The sequence below is a fragment of the Rattus norvegicus genome, chromosome 4 (genome assembly GCF_021556685.1).
Source record: "Rattus norvegicus strain SHRSP/BbbUtx chromosome 4, alternate assembly SHRSP_T2T, whole genome shotgun sequence".
Classification (NCBI taxonomy): Eukaryota; Metazoa; Chordata; class Mammalia; order Rodentia; family Muridae; genus Rattus; species Rattus norvegicus.
In genome coordinates, this window is record NC_141537.1 from 125,938,529 (window position 1) to 125,957,114 (window position 18,586).

At 42.8% G+C, this 18,586-nt stretch overlaps 1 protein-coding gene across 3 annotated transcripts in view; it reads right to left on the reverse strand.

The window, feature by feature from the left end:
* The window catches only part of Rbsn (rabenosyn, RAB effector), a 30,391-nt gene extending 11,808 nt beyond the window's left edge, over positions 1-18,583 (reverse strand). The window contains exons 1-8 of one of the 3 annotated variants that reach the window (XM_087657551.1): positions 18,406-18,583; positions 15,454-15,774; positions 9,933-10,073; positions 5,572-5,672; positions 4,684-4,729; positions 4,423-4,584; positions 1,736-1,977; positions 201-271 (exon numbers count right to left, since the gene is read on the reverse strand). In XM_087657551.1, the coding sequence (XP_087513677.1) occupies positions 201-271; positions 1,736-1,977; positions 4,423-4,584; positions 4,684-4,729; positions 5,572-5,672; positions 9,933-10,073; positions 15,454-15,508 (818 nt within the window). In that variant the 5' untranslated portion in view covers positions 15,509-15,774; positions 18,406-18,583. 3 annotated transcript variants of the gene reach the window in all.
* Between the last annotated feature and the right edge of the window lie 3 nt (positions 18,584-18,586).

Here is an 18,586-nt window from a genome sequence, read left to right on the forward strand (position 1 = left end):
ATGTACAAATGTGAAAACTCAGCATTAAGATTCTATTTTCTTGGCAGAGCATGTGCTAAGCAAGGCTCCATTCCATTCTTAGCACCAAAGAGGGAAAAAAAGTAAAAAGATACCTCCATTGTCAGCTAGTGAAGAATCAGCCTCACCAGCCAGATCATATTCACCACTGATTCAGAAAAAAACAGCGAAGAGTAGCTTACTTTAATGATGCTGCCATCCTGATGTATTCAGGAGCTTTCTGATCAACTTTCTCCATGCAAAGTCGAAGTTTCTAAGAACAAAACGAAGAGATGAGTGCTGCACTGGAGACAGAAACTGTGACCTAGAAGCCACCCTACATCATAATATAAAAGGCCAATTTTAAAACACTGGGGTTTGGTTTTGTTAGTTCCCTTATGAATTGACCTATTTTCTAAGCATAAAATTTTGCAGGAAGGAAAGAACATACGGTGAACCTTTTGACCAAATGTTTCTGAGAGGCAGCCTGTCAGAGTACAGTGTGTCTAGACAGGGAAGAGGAATCAGCCACTGTGCTCTCTGCCAGGTGATGCCAGCCAACGGTACCAGCACATGGCACTGCCAGGGCTCTCTTCAAAAAGTAGGTAAGTATACATAATGGCTAGTTACAAAAAAGAGATACCAGGTCACAAACACCATGCAGAGTAGAAGAAAGCTGCTCCTGCAACTCAGAACTAGTGTGATACCACCTCTGGCAGTGATAATATAAATAGGGTGGAACAGAAGCAGCCGTGGTAATCTGAAGAGACATTTGGTAGCCATTCAGTCAATGCTCACTGAGAAAACACATTCTACCTTGATTAAGGGTTTTGCTCAAGTAGCTTCCTCCGCCCAGGCTGATGCCCTGTTCCCAGTATCCTCCACTTTCCCATTCTTCTCCTAGACTAGTTCTCCTCAGCCCACAGTGGCATGTCACCTGGTCATTGGGAGACTGACCTCGTCTCATTATGAGGTTTTTTTCTTTTTTTCTCCTTTTGTTTTTTATTTGTTTTCGTTTGTTTTAGATAGGGTCTTTCTATGTAGCCCTGGCTAGCCTAGGAGGTGGTACGTAAACCAGGCTATCATCAAGCTCCAGAGCTTTACCTGCCTCTGCCTCCTAAGTGCTGAGATTACACGGGCATAATACCATGCCCAACCCACACGCTCTTTGCATACATTATTTCTTCTTGTATGCCAACTGATTTTTAGAAATGTACTGGAAATGGAACCTACAGCAAGAGGTCTACCACAGAGCTACAACCTTATTCTCAGCATGCCTCCACTTAGGTGCTCTGGGATCACTGGAGGCAATGAAGACTAAGGCATCTGACACTCAGAGGAGATGCTCGGCTGATAGGCAAAAAGCATACAAGCCCTGAAAATACATATAAGCTCAAGCTGATAAAGACTGGAACTCCCAAGTGAGTTTCCCAGGACCCTGGCAGCCCATGATTTGCTACACCTTCAGCTTCTGTCTTCTCCACAGAACCTGGCCATGCACAGGACAACTGCTCTTCCTACTTGTCTTGGGCCTCCTTCAAGTGGGTAAGGGAAGGTAGGGAAATAAGTTTGTTACTACACACCCAGGATGACTCTATGATTCACCTAGGGCCCTAATTGGGAAATCATACCATGGCCCTTGGGCAGGAAATGAGTCAAGGAACACCGTCCCAGAGGATTCTCTAGAATCTACAGGCAGGCATACAGCAAATAGCCAAATCTGTCTGGCATGTGTCACCTCGTAGAGCTTCACGATGTCAGGCGTGTGCTCCTTCTCATCCATCTGCTGCTCTCTCTTGAGCAGCGTGTCCTTGCAGTGCGTGCAGCAGCGGATGCGCTCATCATCCTTCTCGTCCAGGACTGAGCTGACACTGCTCATGCTACTGATGCTGCCTCGGCGGGAGCCATGGACACTGTTAGGTGACTGGCTGGGGCTGGTGTGGGTGCTCAGGGAGTCCTTGCTGGCACTGGTGAGCTTATCTACAAACCACAACAGACAGGTAGCAGTGACCCCTCAGCAGCCACTTATCCCACACCTGCGACTGTAGCACTCAGGCCACAAATGTGACTTGGGAAATAGGGAGAGCAGGCTTCACCTCTGGACAAAAAGAACCTACTCTGGCATCAGGGGTGAGACTCTGGTGGAAAAGAATGCATTGCCAAGCGATCACATCCAAACAGCTTGTGGTAACCTGTCTTTGGGCTCAGAAGCCTGATCTTAACCTGGTCATCTCAGACTTATACTACATTCCATTTGCCCCATTTCTCCAAATGATTCACATTGTCCAGACACTTTCCTTTGCAGCCCTCTTACCAGTCCCTAACACTCAGCTCTCACTCTCCATTCTCTAGGATCCCTTCCCTGGCTCCCACAAGCCAAGATCTGCCCTTTACATCGCCTCCCATTAACCATTTGGGGCAATTCCTTTTTCTCCTGTCCAACACCTGTATGTACAGAGCTGCCCTGGAATCTGCAACTGTTGGGTAGGAACTGTGTCTTACACTCATGGCCTTAACATAGCCATCAATGCCACCTAACAGACTGCCCGGGTAATAAGCCCAAGAGCAGAAAGTGAACGGTGTTCTGAAAGGAAGTAGGTAGGTCTCAGGGAGAAAGGAAACTATCAAGGTAAAGGAGGCAGACACAGGAACTAGGCAGAGAAAAAGTGAGTTTTGGCCCATGTTGTCTACAGGCCTTACAGCCAAGTGTGTACAAATAATAGAACTCTTTGGTGTTCTAATCTGTACTAAGAATGGAACCCAGACTCCTGACCATGCTAGGCAGGTGCTCTTTTACTGGGCTGCACCATAGCCTTCCATCAGCTGTGTGCAAGCAGCTGATTCACAAAGTACTGCAGTGTCTCACCCCCTGCACTTTACAGCCTTGTTCTTCCAGGTCTCACCCACGTCCTGCACACTTCCCATTGCAAGTCTCTCTCCTTACCTACTCAGTTCCGCTACACTGAGTGCCAGGATTCCTTGATGCTCTTTACCCTACATAGGGTACCACCCTTCCCCACCTCCTGTACAACCATTCTCTTTCAGACATCACTTGCACCCTACACATCCATGCTTGCTTTCACTGGAGCCTCCGTGGTATTTAGCACTTTCTATATGACACTAGTCTTTCTGAATGACTCTGCGATTTATAAGGACAGGGACAGGCACTCTGCTTATTTTCCAAAACTTCTTCTAAAAACCTCCCCTGCACTTCTAGGCAAAGGTGTCAAAGAGCTGCACTACCTCTCCTTTATGAAGCAATTGTGTGAGTCTCTATCTCCCCTGCTAGATCCTGAGTTCCTTGAGGAAACGCAATGCCTTGTAGATTAGTAAAGTTCAAATAACACTTGTAAGCCAATCTAGCTTCCACCTGTTTTTGCATAGCTCTTAAACTAAGTATTCACTTTATGCTTAACTTTCCTTTTGAGTCAGGATCATCTCACTCTGTAGCCCAGGCTCAAACTTAATGATAGTTTTTCAGCCTCAGCTTCACACGTACTGAGATTACAGGCAGGAGCCACTAACCCTGGCTTGTTTTATATTTGCTTGTTTGGTTTTACTTTGAGACCAACCAAGCTTCACTATGTAGCCCCGGTTACTGTTAGCCATGCTGGGACTTTCTGATTCTGCCTCCCAAGTGTGCACCCATCCAGATGGTTTTTTTAAAGAAGTTACTCCTTTTCTTTTTCTTTTTCTTTTTTTTTTAATTTTTAAATTAAGAAGAATGGGAAGAGACCGTGTGTGCCTTACAAAGTCTAAAATAGTTACTACCTGATCCTTCATTTAAAAAAAATCTCAGGGCCAAATGGTGGTGGTGTACACCTTTAATCCCAGCACTTGGGAAGCAGAGACAGGTGAATCTCTGAGCTTGAGGCCAGTCTAGTCTACAGATCGAGTCCAGGTCAAGGCGACACAGAGAAATCTTGTCTCAAAAAACAAAAACAAAAACAAAAACAAACAAACAAAAATCTCAGTGCTGGGGCTGGGGATTTAGCTCAGTGGTAGAGCGCTTACCTAGGAAGCGCAAGGCCCTGGGTTCGGTCCCCAGCTCCGAAAAAAAGAACCAAAAAAAAAAAAAAATCTCAGTGCTAGATACATAGATCATCAATTAAGAGTGCTCTTGCAGAGGACCCAGGTTCAGTTCCCAGAACCCACAGAGTAGCTGACAACCATCTGTAGCTCCAGTTCCAGGAGACCCAACAGCCTTTTCTGAAAAAAAGAAAAGTGCTCCCCAGCCTGTTTCAGGCTACTATATATAGCCGTGGGCTTCGGCACAGTGTTTAGGTCTTAGTGAGCCTAATGAACTCACTAAGTAGATGAGAGAGATTCTGTGGTCCACTCACTTTACAAGTGGTCCCAAGGGTCTAAGCACACCCACTAGTCCCAGAAGAGATCAGGGCCCAAAGCCACAGCCACATCACCTACTTGCCAAGGGCAGGCCAATGAGCTCCATACACTTCTTGCACATGATAGACCCACAGAGGCGGCAGTGGTGACGGCGGTTCCGGATGCTGAACTTATTCCCACAGTCTGGACAGAATGGAACATCCTGGTCATTGACCCAAGGCACCACAGACTTTTCTATTGCTTTGGAAGAACAAACCAAAAAAAGCAGCTCAGCATTCTGAAGTTGTTTTCAGGGAGAAAGCCAAAAAGAAATGATCGTGAGCAGAGGTCTAAACTTACCTCTAATCTTTGAGGTCTCAGTATTTGTTCTGTCAAATGCGGTAAGCTAAACAAGAAAACACAACGCCAAATGGAGTTAATAAGTTAAAGGACACTCTCTACATTTTTTTGCCACTCACATTCAGCAGGAAATGTATGCTCAAACTTCTTAAGGCTCACTAGCCAGCCCCAATCCTGTTATCCAAATCATTTCACTTGGGACATGTTAGTTTCCTATCCAGAAGGAATCTCGGTACCTACAGCTCACTTCCAACCTCTTGTCAGTTACCAGTTTCTCCAATAAACATGGTCATGGTGGGGTATGGGAGCTACTGAAAGCAATGGGTGAACTCCTGACTTTCCAGTCTTCCTGGAAAATTAGACTGGCCATATATTTCTGTCCACAAAGTCTACATAAAGAGCATTCCTGGTCTGGGACTTAGTTGGTGGCAGAGTGCTTGCTGGGGCACCACAAAAGTGAAAAAGAGGACTATACCTACCAATGCCCCACAATCCAGATGCACATCAAGTGTATCTAGGGTCAGAGTGTAAGCCAATCGTGCAAACATACTCTAGCACTACAGGATAAGAAAGGCTACACTAGATGACCCCACGACACACACTAGCCCTAGCCACAACTCAATACACAGAGCTGTTATCAGATGACATTACACACTGTGCCCACTGAGTGACTCCCCGGGACAACTCCAGAAGATGTACCGCAGCAAGTGGGAGTGATAGGCATAAAAGGGGAGCTGGGCACTTAGTAAGTCTTTCAGCGTGATCAATTCACTTCAGGGAGACCAGCTAGGCCAGCTGTCTTCAATGTCCTCTGCAGTTCTCTCAGAGTCAGATACTCATCACTTACATAACACATATGTACTTACAAAATAAAACTACAAAACTTACCTTTTCCAACCTGATTATTAATTTATTGACTTCAATAACATAGTGGTCAATCCTTGCAGCACGATGTTTTTTAAAATCAGAAAGATGGCTTCTCATAGCACCTAAAGAGGAAGAGAAGTGGTAAGTTAACGATTCTGATAGAGCCTCTCTAGATCCTCAATGAATTTTAAAAGCATGTAAAAAACAAAACAAAACAGAAACAGAAAAAGCAGGATTTTAGAACCCTACCAAAATTTAATAACTAGAAAGAAGATGAAAGGAATTTCATTACGATGTTAACCCTAGCTCTTGGAGACCCAAAGTACAACATGAGAAACCTCAAAGCATAGCAGGTAAGCTCTTATTAGAGTTAGCCTGAGCTCAAATTTTAAATATGCTACACACTGTGTCACTTTAGATAAGTTGCTTGACTAGTTTTGTGACTTAACACAATGTAGCTTTTTATCAAAATAAAAACAATCCCTTTTCAAAAGCAGAGGGTAGGGGATGGGTGGTAGCGGTTCACATCTTTAGTCCCAGGGAGAGGGAGGCAGAGGCAGGCAGATCTGAGTTTGATGGCAGCCTGATCTACATAATGAATTCCAGAACAGCCAGGACTACACAGAAAAATTTTGAGAAACCAAAATAATTAATAATAGTGATAATAATAACAACAATAAGCCCTTCTCAAAATGGGGTGGGGGACCAGTAAGTGGTAATGTATGCCCTTAGTTCAGTTAAATGGATACTTTCCTCAGTTTAGCATCTAAGACCTAGCAGAAATGTTCCCAATACAAATGGAACCAAGTAGTATCTGACCTCAGTGTATCTGAAGCATCTGGGGATACAAAGCCAGATAGATATGGAATGGCTAAATGAAGGTAATTAAAACATACATTACCTCACTCATTTTTTTGTAGCAAGAACACTTCACTCCTACTCACCTGGCAACTTAAGTACAATATCTCTTCACTGTGGTTACCGTGCTGTACCATAGCTATACTGTACTTGTTTGAAGCCTCTTTGGACCATCTCCACACTGTACTCTTACTCATCCATGTCTGTCTTTCCTAATCATGCACTGGAATCTAAATTTTAGTCTAGAAATCCTAGGGATAATTATAAATAACTTCTAAAATTTCCAATTGATCATCCACCATTTGCACTTCTTTCCATTGTTTAATTGGGCAGGTTAATCAGAAAACCACACTAGCAATTAGGACTGTGGCAATTAGAAAATAAGCCATCACAAAGTATTAAAATTCACTTGTCAGAAATTTCTCCTTTATGCTTCTAATCAGCTTTCACATGTGATTTATAATTGCTGATATACATCTGCAGTAGAAGTAGACCTCTGAATCCTGGCCAGAGTAACTCCATTTTGCAGTAAGCCACTGTGCATCTGACTGCTGCAGAATAGGCCATCCTTCCTTGGCTAGACACTGCTTGCTGAGACCAGCAGAATCCCAATTGGAACAAGGACAGGTACACATAAGCATGGTACTTTATCAGTTCTGTCTGCGCCTTATGTCGCCTGAACCTACAGCCGCCACCACTTCACCCCTAGACAGTGCTCTGAATCCAGCTCTGCAGAAACTTGCTATAGACTAAAGACAGATAAAACAGAGCTGGGAACTGGAAAGAGGGTCCAGGAGTTGAGAACACACAGTGCTTTTGCAGGACCCCAGTTCAGCTCCCAGCACCTGTAACTTCTGATGCCTTCTTCTGGACCCCACAGGAAACGGCATACATATGTGCACACACTCGCACACACAATTTAAACACTAAATAATCTTTAAACATTAAAAGTAAAACAGTATCTTGGTGGACAGGGGGTTGGGGCTTTTTGGTGATGCAGCTTCAAGTCACCCATGTTCCTGTAAATAACCCCCAATAAACTCATTTATCTCACCAAACTGGACTGGAGGGAACTTTCTTTGCTCTGTCTGCACCCTCCTTATTTGAAGTGAACAGATATTTCTTTTATATGTCCCAGAAAATCATGTAACAATAGTATTTATAAAGCTATTTTCTACAGTGATAAAAATATTTTTGCATACTCACAGAGAAGCCACTGACCACAGAGGGATACTGCTCAACTGAAGTGTGTATAGATTTTGTTTGATTCATTAATGAAATTTCAATAGCTACATATGGCTACTGAACTGGATAGAACAGTTCTAAGATTAAATACCACCTTCCCCAGTGGTATTAATAAAGATGCAATCAGTGACCCTGGTCAGTGTGTGTGTGTGTGTGTGTGTGTGTGTGTGTGTGTGTGTGTGTGTGTGTGTGTCTATGTGTCTGTGTGTGTGCATGCCATGTGTGTGCTCAGTTAGAGTAAGCTATCTCACAAGGGTTCTGAATACAAAAGTAAAGAACTCTGAAAGAAGCATTACTTATCCATTCTGTGGATAGAAAGTACTTTATTGGGCTAGGTATGTACTCCAGTATCAGAGTACATACTCAGCATGGATGAGGCACACAGATGCTCAATAAGTATTGAATGAACTAATAAATGAATTAATAAATTTTCTTACCAGGCTGCTGACTGAGATTCAATCCCAGCAAACAAAATTAGTGATTTTTACCATTCCACAGCTAAGTAATAAGTAAGATGAGACACTTTAGTTCAGCACATGACGTATTTTGGTTGACAGCTTTACTGACAGGTAATCTCCTAAACATATAATTTTAAGGCCAAGTAATCCTGCCAGGCATGATGGTGCATGGTTTTAACCCCAGCATTTGAAGAGGCATCGTCAGGCAGATCTCTGAGTTCAAGCCTGGTCTACAAAGAGAGTTCTTAGACAATCAGGACTACATAGTAAGTTCCAGTCTCAACTTAAAAAAAAAAAAGTGCCATTCTAAGTATATTAATTCAATGGTTTGAGTTTTGTGGGGGGATGGGGGGAAAGTTGTTTAGTATGTTCACAAAATTGAATAACCGAAAGAAATGTCAGACCATTTTTATCAGTTTGAAAGTAGAGAAGAAGCTAGGCATAGTGGTATGCACTTTAATCCCAGCACTCAGGAGGCAGAGGCAGGCAAATCTCTAAGTTCTAAGCCAGCCTGATCTATATCATGAGTTCCAGGACAGCCAGGACTACATATAGTGAGACCCCATCTCAAAAAAAGAATAGAGCTGGGAACGAACCTCTTGCACAGCGCTTGCCCGGCCCTCAGGTTCTACTCCCAGCTCTTGCAGTTTAAAAAGGAACTAACGAGGACAAGTTATAACTGTGCGCATGAGGAAAGTAAGCTGTACAGTGCCCTCACTTGTCAGATAACCTGAAAGGAGACAGATCTGTCAGTGGGGTCTACGGCTAGGCTGACACAAGAAAGCCCCAGAATGATGGCCCTGCTGCTGTAGTTTGGCCACTATTTGATCCTCAGAAGGTTCCTAGAGACACACACACTCAAAGGAAGGCACGCATACAAAGCATTTAGCACAGTGCTTAATTAAGAGATCTCAATTCGTTCCCTTCCACTTTCTCTCCTTAGCAGGACTTAAGGCCAGTAAGATGCCTATCCCTGAGGGTTTACTGATTGATGCTTTCTCAGTCAGCTCCTAGAACAATACCTAACCCAGTCAAAGTAGGAGGGTGACCTGTTGAGAAGAAAGGGTTCAGTGGGAGAGGGAGAGGATCAGAGAGGATGACAGATGAGGGTGTAATGACTAATCTTGGCTGTCAACTTTACAGTATCTGAATCAACTAAAATCCAAGCTGCCAAGGACTCCTATGAGGAATTTTCTTAATTAGATTATTTAAAACAAAAAGATCTGTCCTAAATCTGGGCCACATCTTCTGGTGGCAGCCCACATAAAAGGCTATGGAAGAAGGAACTTTGCTTTTTAGTCTGTTTGTCCTCAATCTCAATGGCAAATTCGCCCATTCTGTCGCTGCAGAATCCAAATTCTTCAGGACTGCAGCACAGACTGAAGCCCAGCAGCTCTCTAGGAATCCATCAGTTTGTGACTACAGAGACTAACAACTACAAGATTCTCAGCCTCTCCGTCTTGAGATAGCCAGTTTTGAACTACTAGAAACATATTCTATATTCTATCTGTTCCTTTAGAGAAGCCGGACTAATACAGGGAAAATATAATCAATGTGTGTGTGTGTGTGTGTGTGTGTGTGTGTGTGTGTGTGAGAGAGAGAGAGAGAGAGAGAGAGAGAGAGAGAGAAAGAGAGAAAGAGAGAAAATAAAATTTTAAAATTGAAAGAGAGAGAGAAATAAAATTTTAAAATTGAAAGAGAGAGAAATAAAATTTTAAAATTGAAAGAGAAATAAAATTTTAAAATTGAAAAAAAAAAAAAAAAGACCTAAAACAGGGTAGATATCTCATAAGCACTGAATGAATTAATAAATGTTCTTACCAAGCTCTTGAGGTTCCCACATGTAAGGATCAACCCCTCCATAGCTGAATGATTCGTATCCTTGGGTCCCTGGCTCCACACGATCATCTCCTTCTCGTTTCAACAACTTGTTCTTTGCTTTCCTAGCCTTCTGAACAAGATCTTGAAAAAAATAAAACAAATACCACAAATAAGCCCAAGATTATATAAAAGAAATAAATGCACAAGAATATTCAGATCTCAAGAGAAATACAGCAGTAAGTAAAGACCTTCTTACCAACCCCACAGAAGTCAGGACCAGCAGAATGCTATTCATGTTTCCAACATACAGGCTAAGTACCTGCTTACTGCCAAGTTTAATAGTCCATCTAAACATAAAGAGCCAAATCGGGGTTGGGGATTTAGCTCAGTGGTAGAGCTCTTGCCTAGCAAGCGCAAGGCCCTGGGTTCGGTACCCAGCTCAAAAAAAAAAAAAAAAAAAAAAAAAAAAAAATTAAGAGCCAAATCAAATTCAATGAGGGAACCAGGATGGTAGATTTTTGTTTGTTTTCAGACAGGGTCTGTCTATGTAGCCCTAACTATCCTGGATGACACTACACTTACCTTGAACTAGCAGACATTCACCTAAACTAAACTAGTTCTCCCACCCAAAACTAAAGGTGTGTACTCCATGCCTAACACAGTCTTCACTTTGTAAACACGACTAAACTATCCTAAACAAAAAGGGCAGTCCGCACTATTTAACCACTTTGGACAATAAAGGGACTGTCTGCTGAGTAGATGTAGTCTTTCCAAAGGAGCCCAGTTAACCCACCCATGCATCTTTGAAAATAAAACAGAAGCTACAGTCAATTTTCAACCATCTTTTCTTCTGGCTACTGTAAAAGGGCTTAAATACTGCTGGACCAGGGTTGGCTCAAACCCACAGACACTTTCAGAAATAGTGAGTTGATCTTGTCTACTTAAAACTGACTCCAAGGGGTTGGGGATTTAGCTCAGTGGTAGAGCGCTTGCCTAGCAAGCATAAGGCCCTGGGTTCGGTCCCCAGCTCCGGGAAAAAACAAAAAAAAACAAAAACAAAAAAAAAAACAAAAAACTGACTCCAAGAGGCAAGTGAGATAGCTCAATAGATAAAAAAGTACTTGCCACCAAACTTAAAGACCTGTGTTTGACCACCAGCACCCAAATGATAAGAAAGAACTTACTCCAGGAAACTATCCTTTGACCTCCACAGATGTACCATGGCATATGCCCCAACCAACACAAAATAGATGAATAAATGTAATTTTAAAAACTGCCTTCGAAACCTGATACCTGTATGCAATATTTTGGTATTCCATTTTTTTGTTATAAATATGAATGCTATTAAGGCCTACATAAAATATTAAGGTCTAGATAGAATGTTAAGGCCTGTTATCTGTCTAGTGCTGTTACTAACATTATAAGGAAACTTTCTCATATATTGCTTCTGTTACTAGGAAACTTTCTCATGTCCAAGTTGATTATGTATTCTATTATGCTCTGTACCCTTGGAAACCAATCATGATAAAATCAGTAAAACTGCTTTGTATAGTTACCCACAACAAGTTTGGACCTGAACTCCACCCAGCAGCACTTCCTGAACCTGTGTATAAGCTTTTATGGTATTTGCTTTTATAAACTCCCCCTGGGATGGACCCTAACATAAGAGAGACACCTGTACCACTATAAGAAACTATTTGGAAAAGACTTCCATTTTAAGTAGAGGTCAAGTGAACTTTAAGTTCCCAAGACTTCCCTGGGAACTGACATACTACTTGGCAGAAAGAAAAATGTATGTGGGTAACTGACATCCTGGTTAGCAAGTTAAGACATGAATGTTAGACAAGTCCCATCTTGGTTGACAAGTTCAGACAAGGCAAGTCTTCTACCATAGTTGAATCCTCCAACCAATGGGAGCGGGGTAAGTGCACAGCGAAGGCATGGTCTATAAAGAAGTCCCCATCCCTAAATCCTGACTGGTGAAATAACTTGTCACAGATGTTTGTAAATTTCAGGCTTATTAAAAAGCCCTACAGGATCTTGACTTATGGTCACAGTCAGCTGCCAAGTCTGACCTGTGGCCCTGATCCATCAGTCTGGGGTGTGGCATTCATTAAGTCATACCTCTTTGACTGAGCTTGGTGTTTGAGTGGCTTGTGCAGCGATTCCCAAACGCCTGTGAGTATGATGGCACACACCTCTAGTTTCAGCACTCAGAAAAAAAGAGACAAGCAGATCTCTGTAGGTTCAAGAACATACTGATCTAAACAGTGAGTTTAGGCCAGCCAGAGCTACACGGAGAGACCATAGTTCAAAATAAATTAAATAAATAGCATAAAAATTTGAAGGATCAACAGACCAAATGGAGAGATGAATTGGTTTTAAAGGGGCTTTCAAAAAACTTTTACGTCAATCTTTCCTACTTTCTCTCTCACTTCCTCTTGAAACAGGGTCTTCCTATATAGTCTAGGCCGGCTTCTAACCTGCAGCTATGTTACCACTGTCTCTCCAGCACTAGGACTACTAAAGCACAAAAACTACAAGCTAAGAATTCTACCCAAGCAGGACATGTAAGACATACCTGTAATCCAAGAATCTGTAAGTGGAGGCAGGTGGATCAGTACCAGGACATCCTCCACTAAGTTAGAGGGATACTATAAGAAACTCTGTCTGACAAACAAAACAGAGAATGGGGTCTTCCAGGAGGCTCAGCAGGTAATGCTTATAGCCATTACCTGGCTGCCCGAGTTTAACCTCCAGGACCTCCGTGGTGTAAGAGAGAACCAACTATCACAAGCTGTACTCTGATCTCCACACACTGCCATAGTAGGTGTATCTACATCAGATACTAAATAAATAAATGTAATAAAAAAAAGTTTGAACCAGAAACATTAAAAAAAACTTAACTAACAAATTACTATTTGCAGTAAAGAAATATGGGTTCTTCTAAGTTAGAAACAAAAGGAATAAAAACAAGATTTTTTTCCTTTTGGGTGGAAGCCAAAGTCTGGCAATCGCTCTATGAGCCCTGCCCAACTCTGCAGAAGGCTCATCCTGGAAGACCTTCATGAGTCTCTTTCTAAGAAGCATTTACATGCTATGTATATTTCCTAGATTCACATCGCTAACATTCCTTAAACAGTCATACATTTTCCTTCTTTTAAGAAGGTTCCTGGGCTGGAGAGATGGCTCTACAATGGTTACGAGCACTCACTGCTCTTCCAAAGGTCCCAAGCTCAATTCTCAGCACCCACACAGCAGCTGATAACTGTCTGTGGCTGTCTGCAGGTGTGCAGATGTACATGCAGAAAAGTACCCATATCTACATGAATACATAAATAAATAAATCTTCTTTAAAAAGGAGGAAGAAGAGGAAGAAGAGAAAGAAGAAGTAGAGGAAAAGGAAGAAGAGGAGGGTTTCCTGTAAGAGGCTGGAAAAATGGCTTAATAGTTAAGAGCACTTTCTACCCTTCAGAGGACCTGAGTTCAATTCACAGCATCCACAACTGTCTGCAACTCCAGTTCTAAGACATTCAATACTTTCTTCTGGCCTCTATGGGCATCAGGTATACAAGCACTACATAGACATACAGGCAAAAATACCCATATCCATAAAATAAAAATAATAATTTAAAAAGTAAAAGGTTACTATAGAAGTCTGAGGACATCTCTAACCTTTCTACAAGCTGGCCTAACCAGGCTTCTGAGTAGCATGTGTATGACTGAGGTCAGCAATGCCAGGATAGGAAACTCTTTGAAAACCCTTTGGCTGTTCACAGGAAGCTTAGATAATCTGATTTGGGGTTTTCTCCTCCACACCCCTGCAACCTTCTGGAAATTGCAATGTATGCTGTGATCAGAATAGAGGGATTTCCACCATAAGTAATCCTCTGTAGAAAAAGCTGCACTGAACCTCCAGGTGTCAGAACATATGGGTAGGTTCCATGCTTATTTCTGCCAACTGCTGTGTGACTTTGGAAACAATACTAGACACTTCTGAGCCACACTCTTCTATAAAATGACACTAAGCAGGCTCCAGGAGGGTTCCTGGGAGACTCAAGTGACATGACATTGCACATGAAAGAAACTGCCAACATTACAAAGCACCACCCTTTCCTGTACTCCCCTTAGCAGTTCCTGGTTCTGCTTCAGTGCCTGCGGTCAGGAGTTTCTGGACAATCACAGCTCTGAGAACTCTAAAAACATCTGACTTCATCATGTCTTTGGATGAAAGTTGCAACTAATGTTCGTTGATATTCTCAGCATTTTTTCTTTTTTGTTTGTTTGTTTTTTGTTTGTTTGTTTGTTTGTTTTTAAAGACAGGGTTACTCTGTATAGCCTTGGCTGTCCTGGAACTTAATCTGTAGACCAGGCTGTCCTTGAATTCAGAGATCCACCATCCTCTGACTCCAAAGTGCTAGGATTAAAGGTAAAGGCATGTGCTGCCACTGTCCAGCTCTTTTTCTTTTTCTTTTTTTAATGAACTGAAAAACGGAGTATGGAAGTCCAGGGACAAATATTTGATAATCGAGCTATGTGTCTGGAGGACAGAGTCCACTAGAAATGCCATCTAGTTGTTCAGCCCTTCTCTCTACCCAGAACAGATTATAAATCCAGTGTCTACACTGTCTCTTGTGGCCTCCAGAAATGCTACTAACTGGGAGATGCAACTTAGCTCACTCTTGGAATGAGAGATATGACTTAGTTCACTAGGGACGTGAGCTTCAGAGGAAAAGTGACTTATTTGGAGGTTAAAACATTAGGTAAAATTAATGTTACCTTTGAAGATTTCTCTCTCTTTTTTTTTTTTTAAATTAACTTTGAGGGTTGCTTTTCTTTGCCCTCAATTGTTACATTCCTTTTCAGGGCTGTAGAGGAAAGGGTCCAGCCAGTGAAGGAATGATGGCAGGAAGGTTTAGATAAGTGACAGGCAAACGATGTGTATTAGGCCCCCATTTTTTTTTTTTTTTTTGGTTCTTTTTTTTTTTCGGAGCTGGGGACCGAACCCAGGGCCTTGTGCTTCCTAGGCAAGTGCTCTACCACTGAGCTAAATCCCCAACCCCAGGCCCCCACTTTTATATCGAAGGATAAGCATTCTTGCCTAAATCATCCCAGCTGAAGGCAAGATAATCTGAGTAATCTGGTTAGAGATAGCAGATCACAGTGTAAGTTTGTTAGCTTCAGGTAGGCTCTCTGAGTCTGGTATCCTAGCCAGCGAAAGAGAACTCACAGCAGCATTGCTGTCACATGGATTAAGTAAGACAAATAAGGACCAGGCCTGCTGGTGAGCACCTTTAACTTCCCACACTCAGGAGGCAGAAGTGGGCAGATCTCTGTGAGACCAGCCTGGTCTGCATAGAGACCTGGTCTTAGAACAACAACACAGGTAAATAAATACACAGAGAATCAACAACGCAGAACACAAGCATTAGATATCTCACCAAGTGGGACTATGAAAGCCTGTAAATCTATTCCATTAACTAAGGTCTCTTTAATAGAATGAAATGAGATAGACGCTCACTTCTTACTTTTAATTTGCCCTTTGACATCACGATCTCCTGAGTGTTCTTCCTCATAATGTGACTGAAGTTGATAGAAAGACTGAAGGTCCTTGAGGCACAGAGGGCACAGGAAGCCTTCCCTCACTTCCCCTGCGTCATCCAAAGATGCCATAGTTGTACTTCTCTCAACCCCAGGAAGGCAGAGACCTCATGCCAAGTCAGCTTGACTCCTCCCAAGAGAGCAGGATTCTGGCAGTGTTAGCTTGAGCAAGCAGCTCTTGGATAACTGGGAAGTGACATTGTGGCCTTGGATGAGCTTTCCTCTCTTCAGCAGAAGGAATCTAAGAAAAACAAATGTCAACAGAAGCAAATAAGCAGCAAACAAAGGTCTCTGTTTTTCCCACAGTTCAACAAAGGCACATGTTTGTAACAAGACCAAGACAAAACCCAAGATGTGAGATCAGCACAGAGCACTGGTAAATCAATGAAGCAGGAAGTAGAGTCCTACAGAGAAGCAAACAGGATCCCAGGGCACTTCCCTTAAGGTCATTTTAAGTGGTCTGACCTCATTATTTGAAAGGACTTTTTTCCTTAGTACTAAGGATATGATGTAAAACTAGCACATAGTAGGCAAGTCCCCTGCCACTAACTACACCTCCATCCTTTTTGTTGTTCTTGTTGTAAGACAGGTCTTGCTAAGTTGCCTGGACTAGTTTAGACTCATTTTGTAGCCCAGGTAGACCCTGAACTTGCTTTAGACTTGTGGAATTACAGGCCTAAGCCACCAGCATGGCCAACACCATCATCCCATGTCATTTTAGTCACTGAGGAAAATATGTAACATACTTATCAATGAATACTACATTTACTCTGCCACACATACTGAGCTTTTGATAACTGTTAGGAACATGTACTAGAAATACAAAGGCCAGAAGCTAAGTGTCGTGGCTCATGACTATAATATTGGCACTCTGGAAGTGGAGGCAGAGTCAGGAGGAATCTGAGTTGAAGGCCAGCCTGGATGTCACAGTGACATTGTTTCAAGAAACCAAAACCAGACCTGGCAAGATGGGTAAAGCCTATTCCATTCAGTGGGTAAAGTATATTCCTCTAAGTTTGATTGCTAGAACTACCATAAAGGTTGTCCTCTCATCTTCATATATATACCACACCTATGCACACACACAAAATAATTTAAAAAGAAAAGGAAGTGGCATCATACATACACACAAAATATTTTTAAAAGAAAAAGTTAATGCTATTTTTATACACCAAAAATAAAAACAAAAAAAAAAACCTTTCAACTTTCCCTTAAAGAGGAATAAAAACAAAACAAAAAAAAACAAACAAACAAACAAAAAAAGAAACCCCAAGAACCAGAGAGATGGCTCAGGGCACTTGCTACATACCCTGAGTTTGATCATCAGAAGCTAAATAAAAGTGGAAAGAGAGAATACATTTCTGAAAGCTCTATAGCCTTCACACACTCAGTGACATATGCATGCCCATTCACACAAAATAAATGTATATTTTTATTTAGGATTTTTTTAAAAAAGGGAATCAGTGCAGCTTGGTGATATGTACATGCAGTTCCAGCAATTTGAAAAGGCAGAGGCAGGAGGATCCTCACTTGAATCTAGGAATTCAAAACCAATCTGGCCAACATAGCAAACTGTCTCTTAGTTTAGATGAATGGATGGAGAAAATTAATGAAAATTATATTTTGCATTTACAGTGAATGGTTGAGTTTACTAGGTTTTATAAATTAGAACAGTGGGACAGCAAGTCTGATGTTCTTTGCGCTTCAACAGAAAAATCGGATACTTAAACACTTCGCTTAATAACTTACATTTTTCCACAGCAAAGTCACTGTTAATGTGACCTTGAAAGACTCCTAACCATAGAGAACGAGGACAAAATCATTTCACAGAAGCAAAGAAGTCTGTTTCCAAGACCTTAGAGGCACAGCACACAGTGGGAGAGTTTGTGTACCTAGATTGTGGTGTGCTTCAGAGAAGGTACCAATCATCTGATTCTCAAAGGTGAAGGGAGGCAGCAACTCAGAAAATAAATAAACTGGACACTAGGTGCCTGTTGTTTCCCTTAAGTAAGAAATCTGACAGGCATGGTAGTGCTCGCCTTTAATCTTCGCATTCTGAGAGGCAGAAGCAGTCAGAGATACCTGTAAGTTTGAGGACAGCCTGGTACACATGACAAGTTCCAGGCCGGACATAGGTACATAGTGAGACTAAATAAATAAATCTAGAGACTACACACATGCAGACCTGTCCAGAAAGGCATCAGAGTCATCTCTTAAACAGCCAGCGCCAGGTCGGACCGGTTCCTTCCCCAGCCAGTCGCTGACAGGATCTCTGCATGTGACTGCCGCTTCCTCCCCGCCTACACTCATCCTTAAGAAAAAGTTAAACAGAAGCCATCCCCTCCCACTCTGGCCACACATGGCAGCACAATTCTCACCCTGGAGAAACGCCCCTTACTCAAGGCAGCCTCCGGCCAAGATGCCTTCCCAACAGTTGCCTCGGGGTGCCATAGCCTGCACACAAGTGAAGTGACTAAACAATACAAGACCGCAGCCAGTAAGGAGAGCCTGTGATTTTCGCCATCACCACGAGAACTCAGTGGTCTGGTGCATTATCTAACACACACAGAGAGAGAGACACAAAAAAGCTCCATGAACGAAGTGGAGGACCCTAACATAATAGTTATGCGACACCAAAAACCACCGAAATCAGATACCGCAACCAGAAGCCCCGTTGTGCAAACTCTCGCATCCCGACTGACTTGAAAAAACCCAGCCGGGAGCACTGTAGAGGTCCGCACGGCCACGCGCATCCACGGGACGCGACTCTGCAGGCGCCACGCAACACGTCGCGGGCAGAGACCCGCCGCTGAGGCCCGCAAAGCCTCATCTCCCGACCGCATCGTCACCTCAAACCACACACCACACCCACCTCAGCCACCGCTGCGCTCTCGGTGGCGGCTCCGAGCAAGCCAACACCCTTCCTCTCTCCCTGCGACTTCCGACAGTCAGCCGGCAGCCTACTCTCCAGCTCCAGCTCCCGACTCCCGGCCTTCGAGATTCCTCAGAGACCCGCGGCAGCCATAGCCATCGGTGGATCGGCGCTCGGCAGG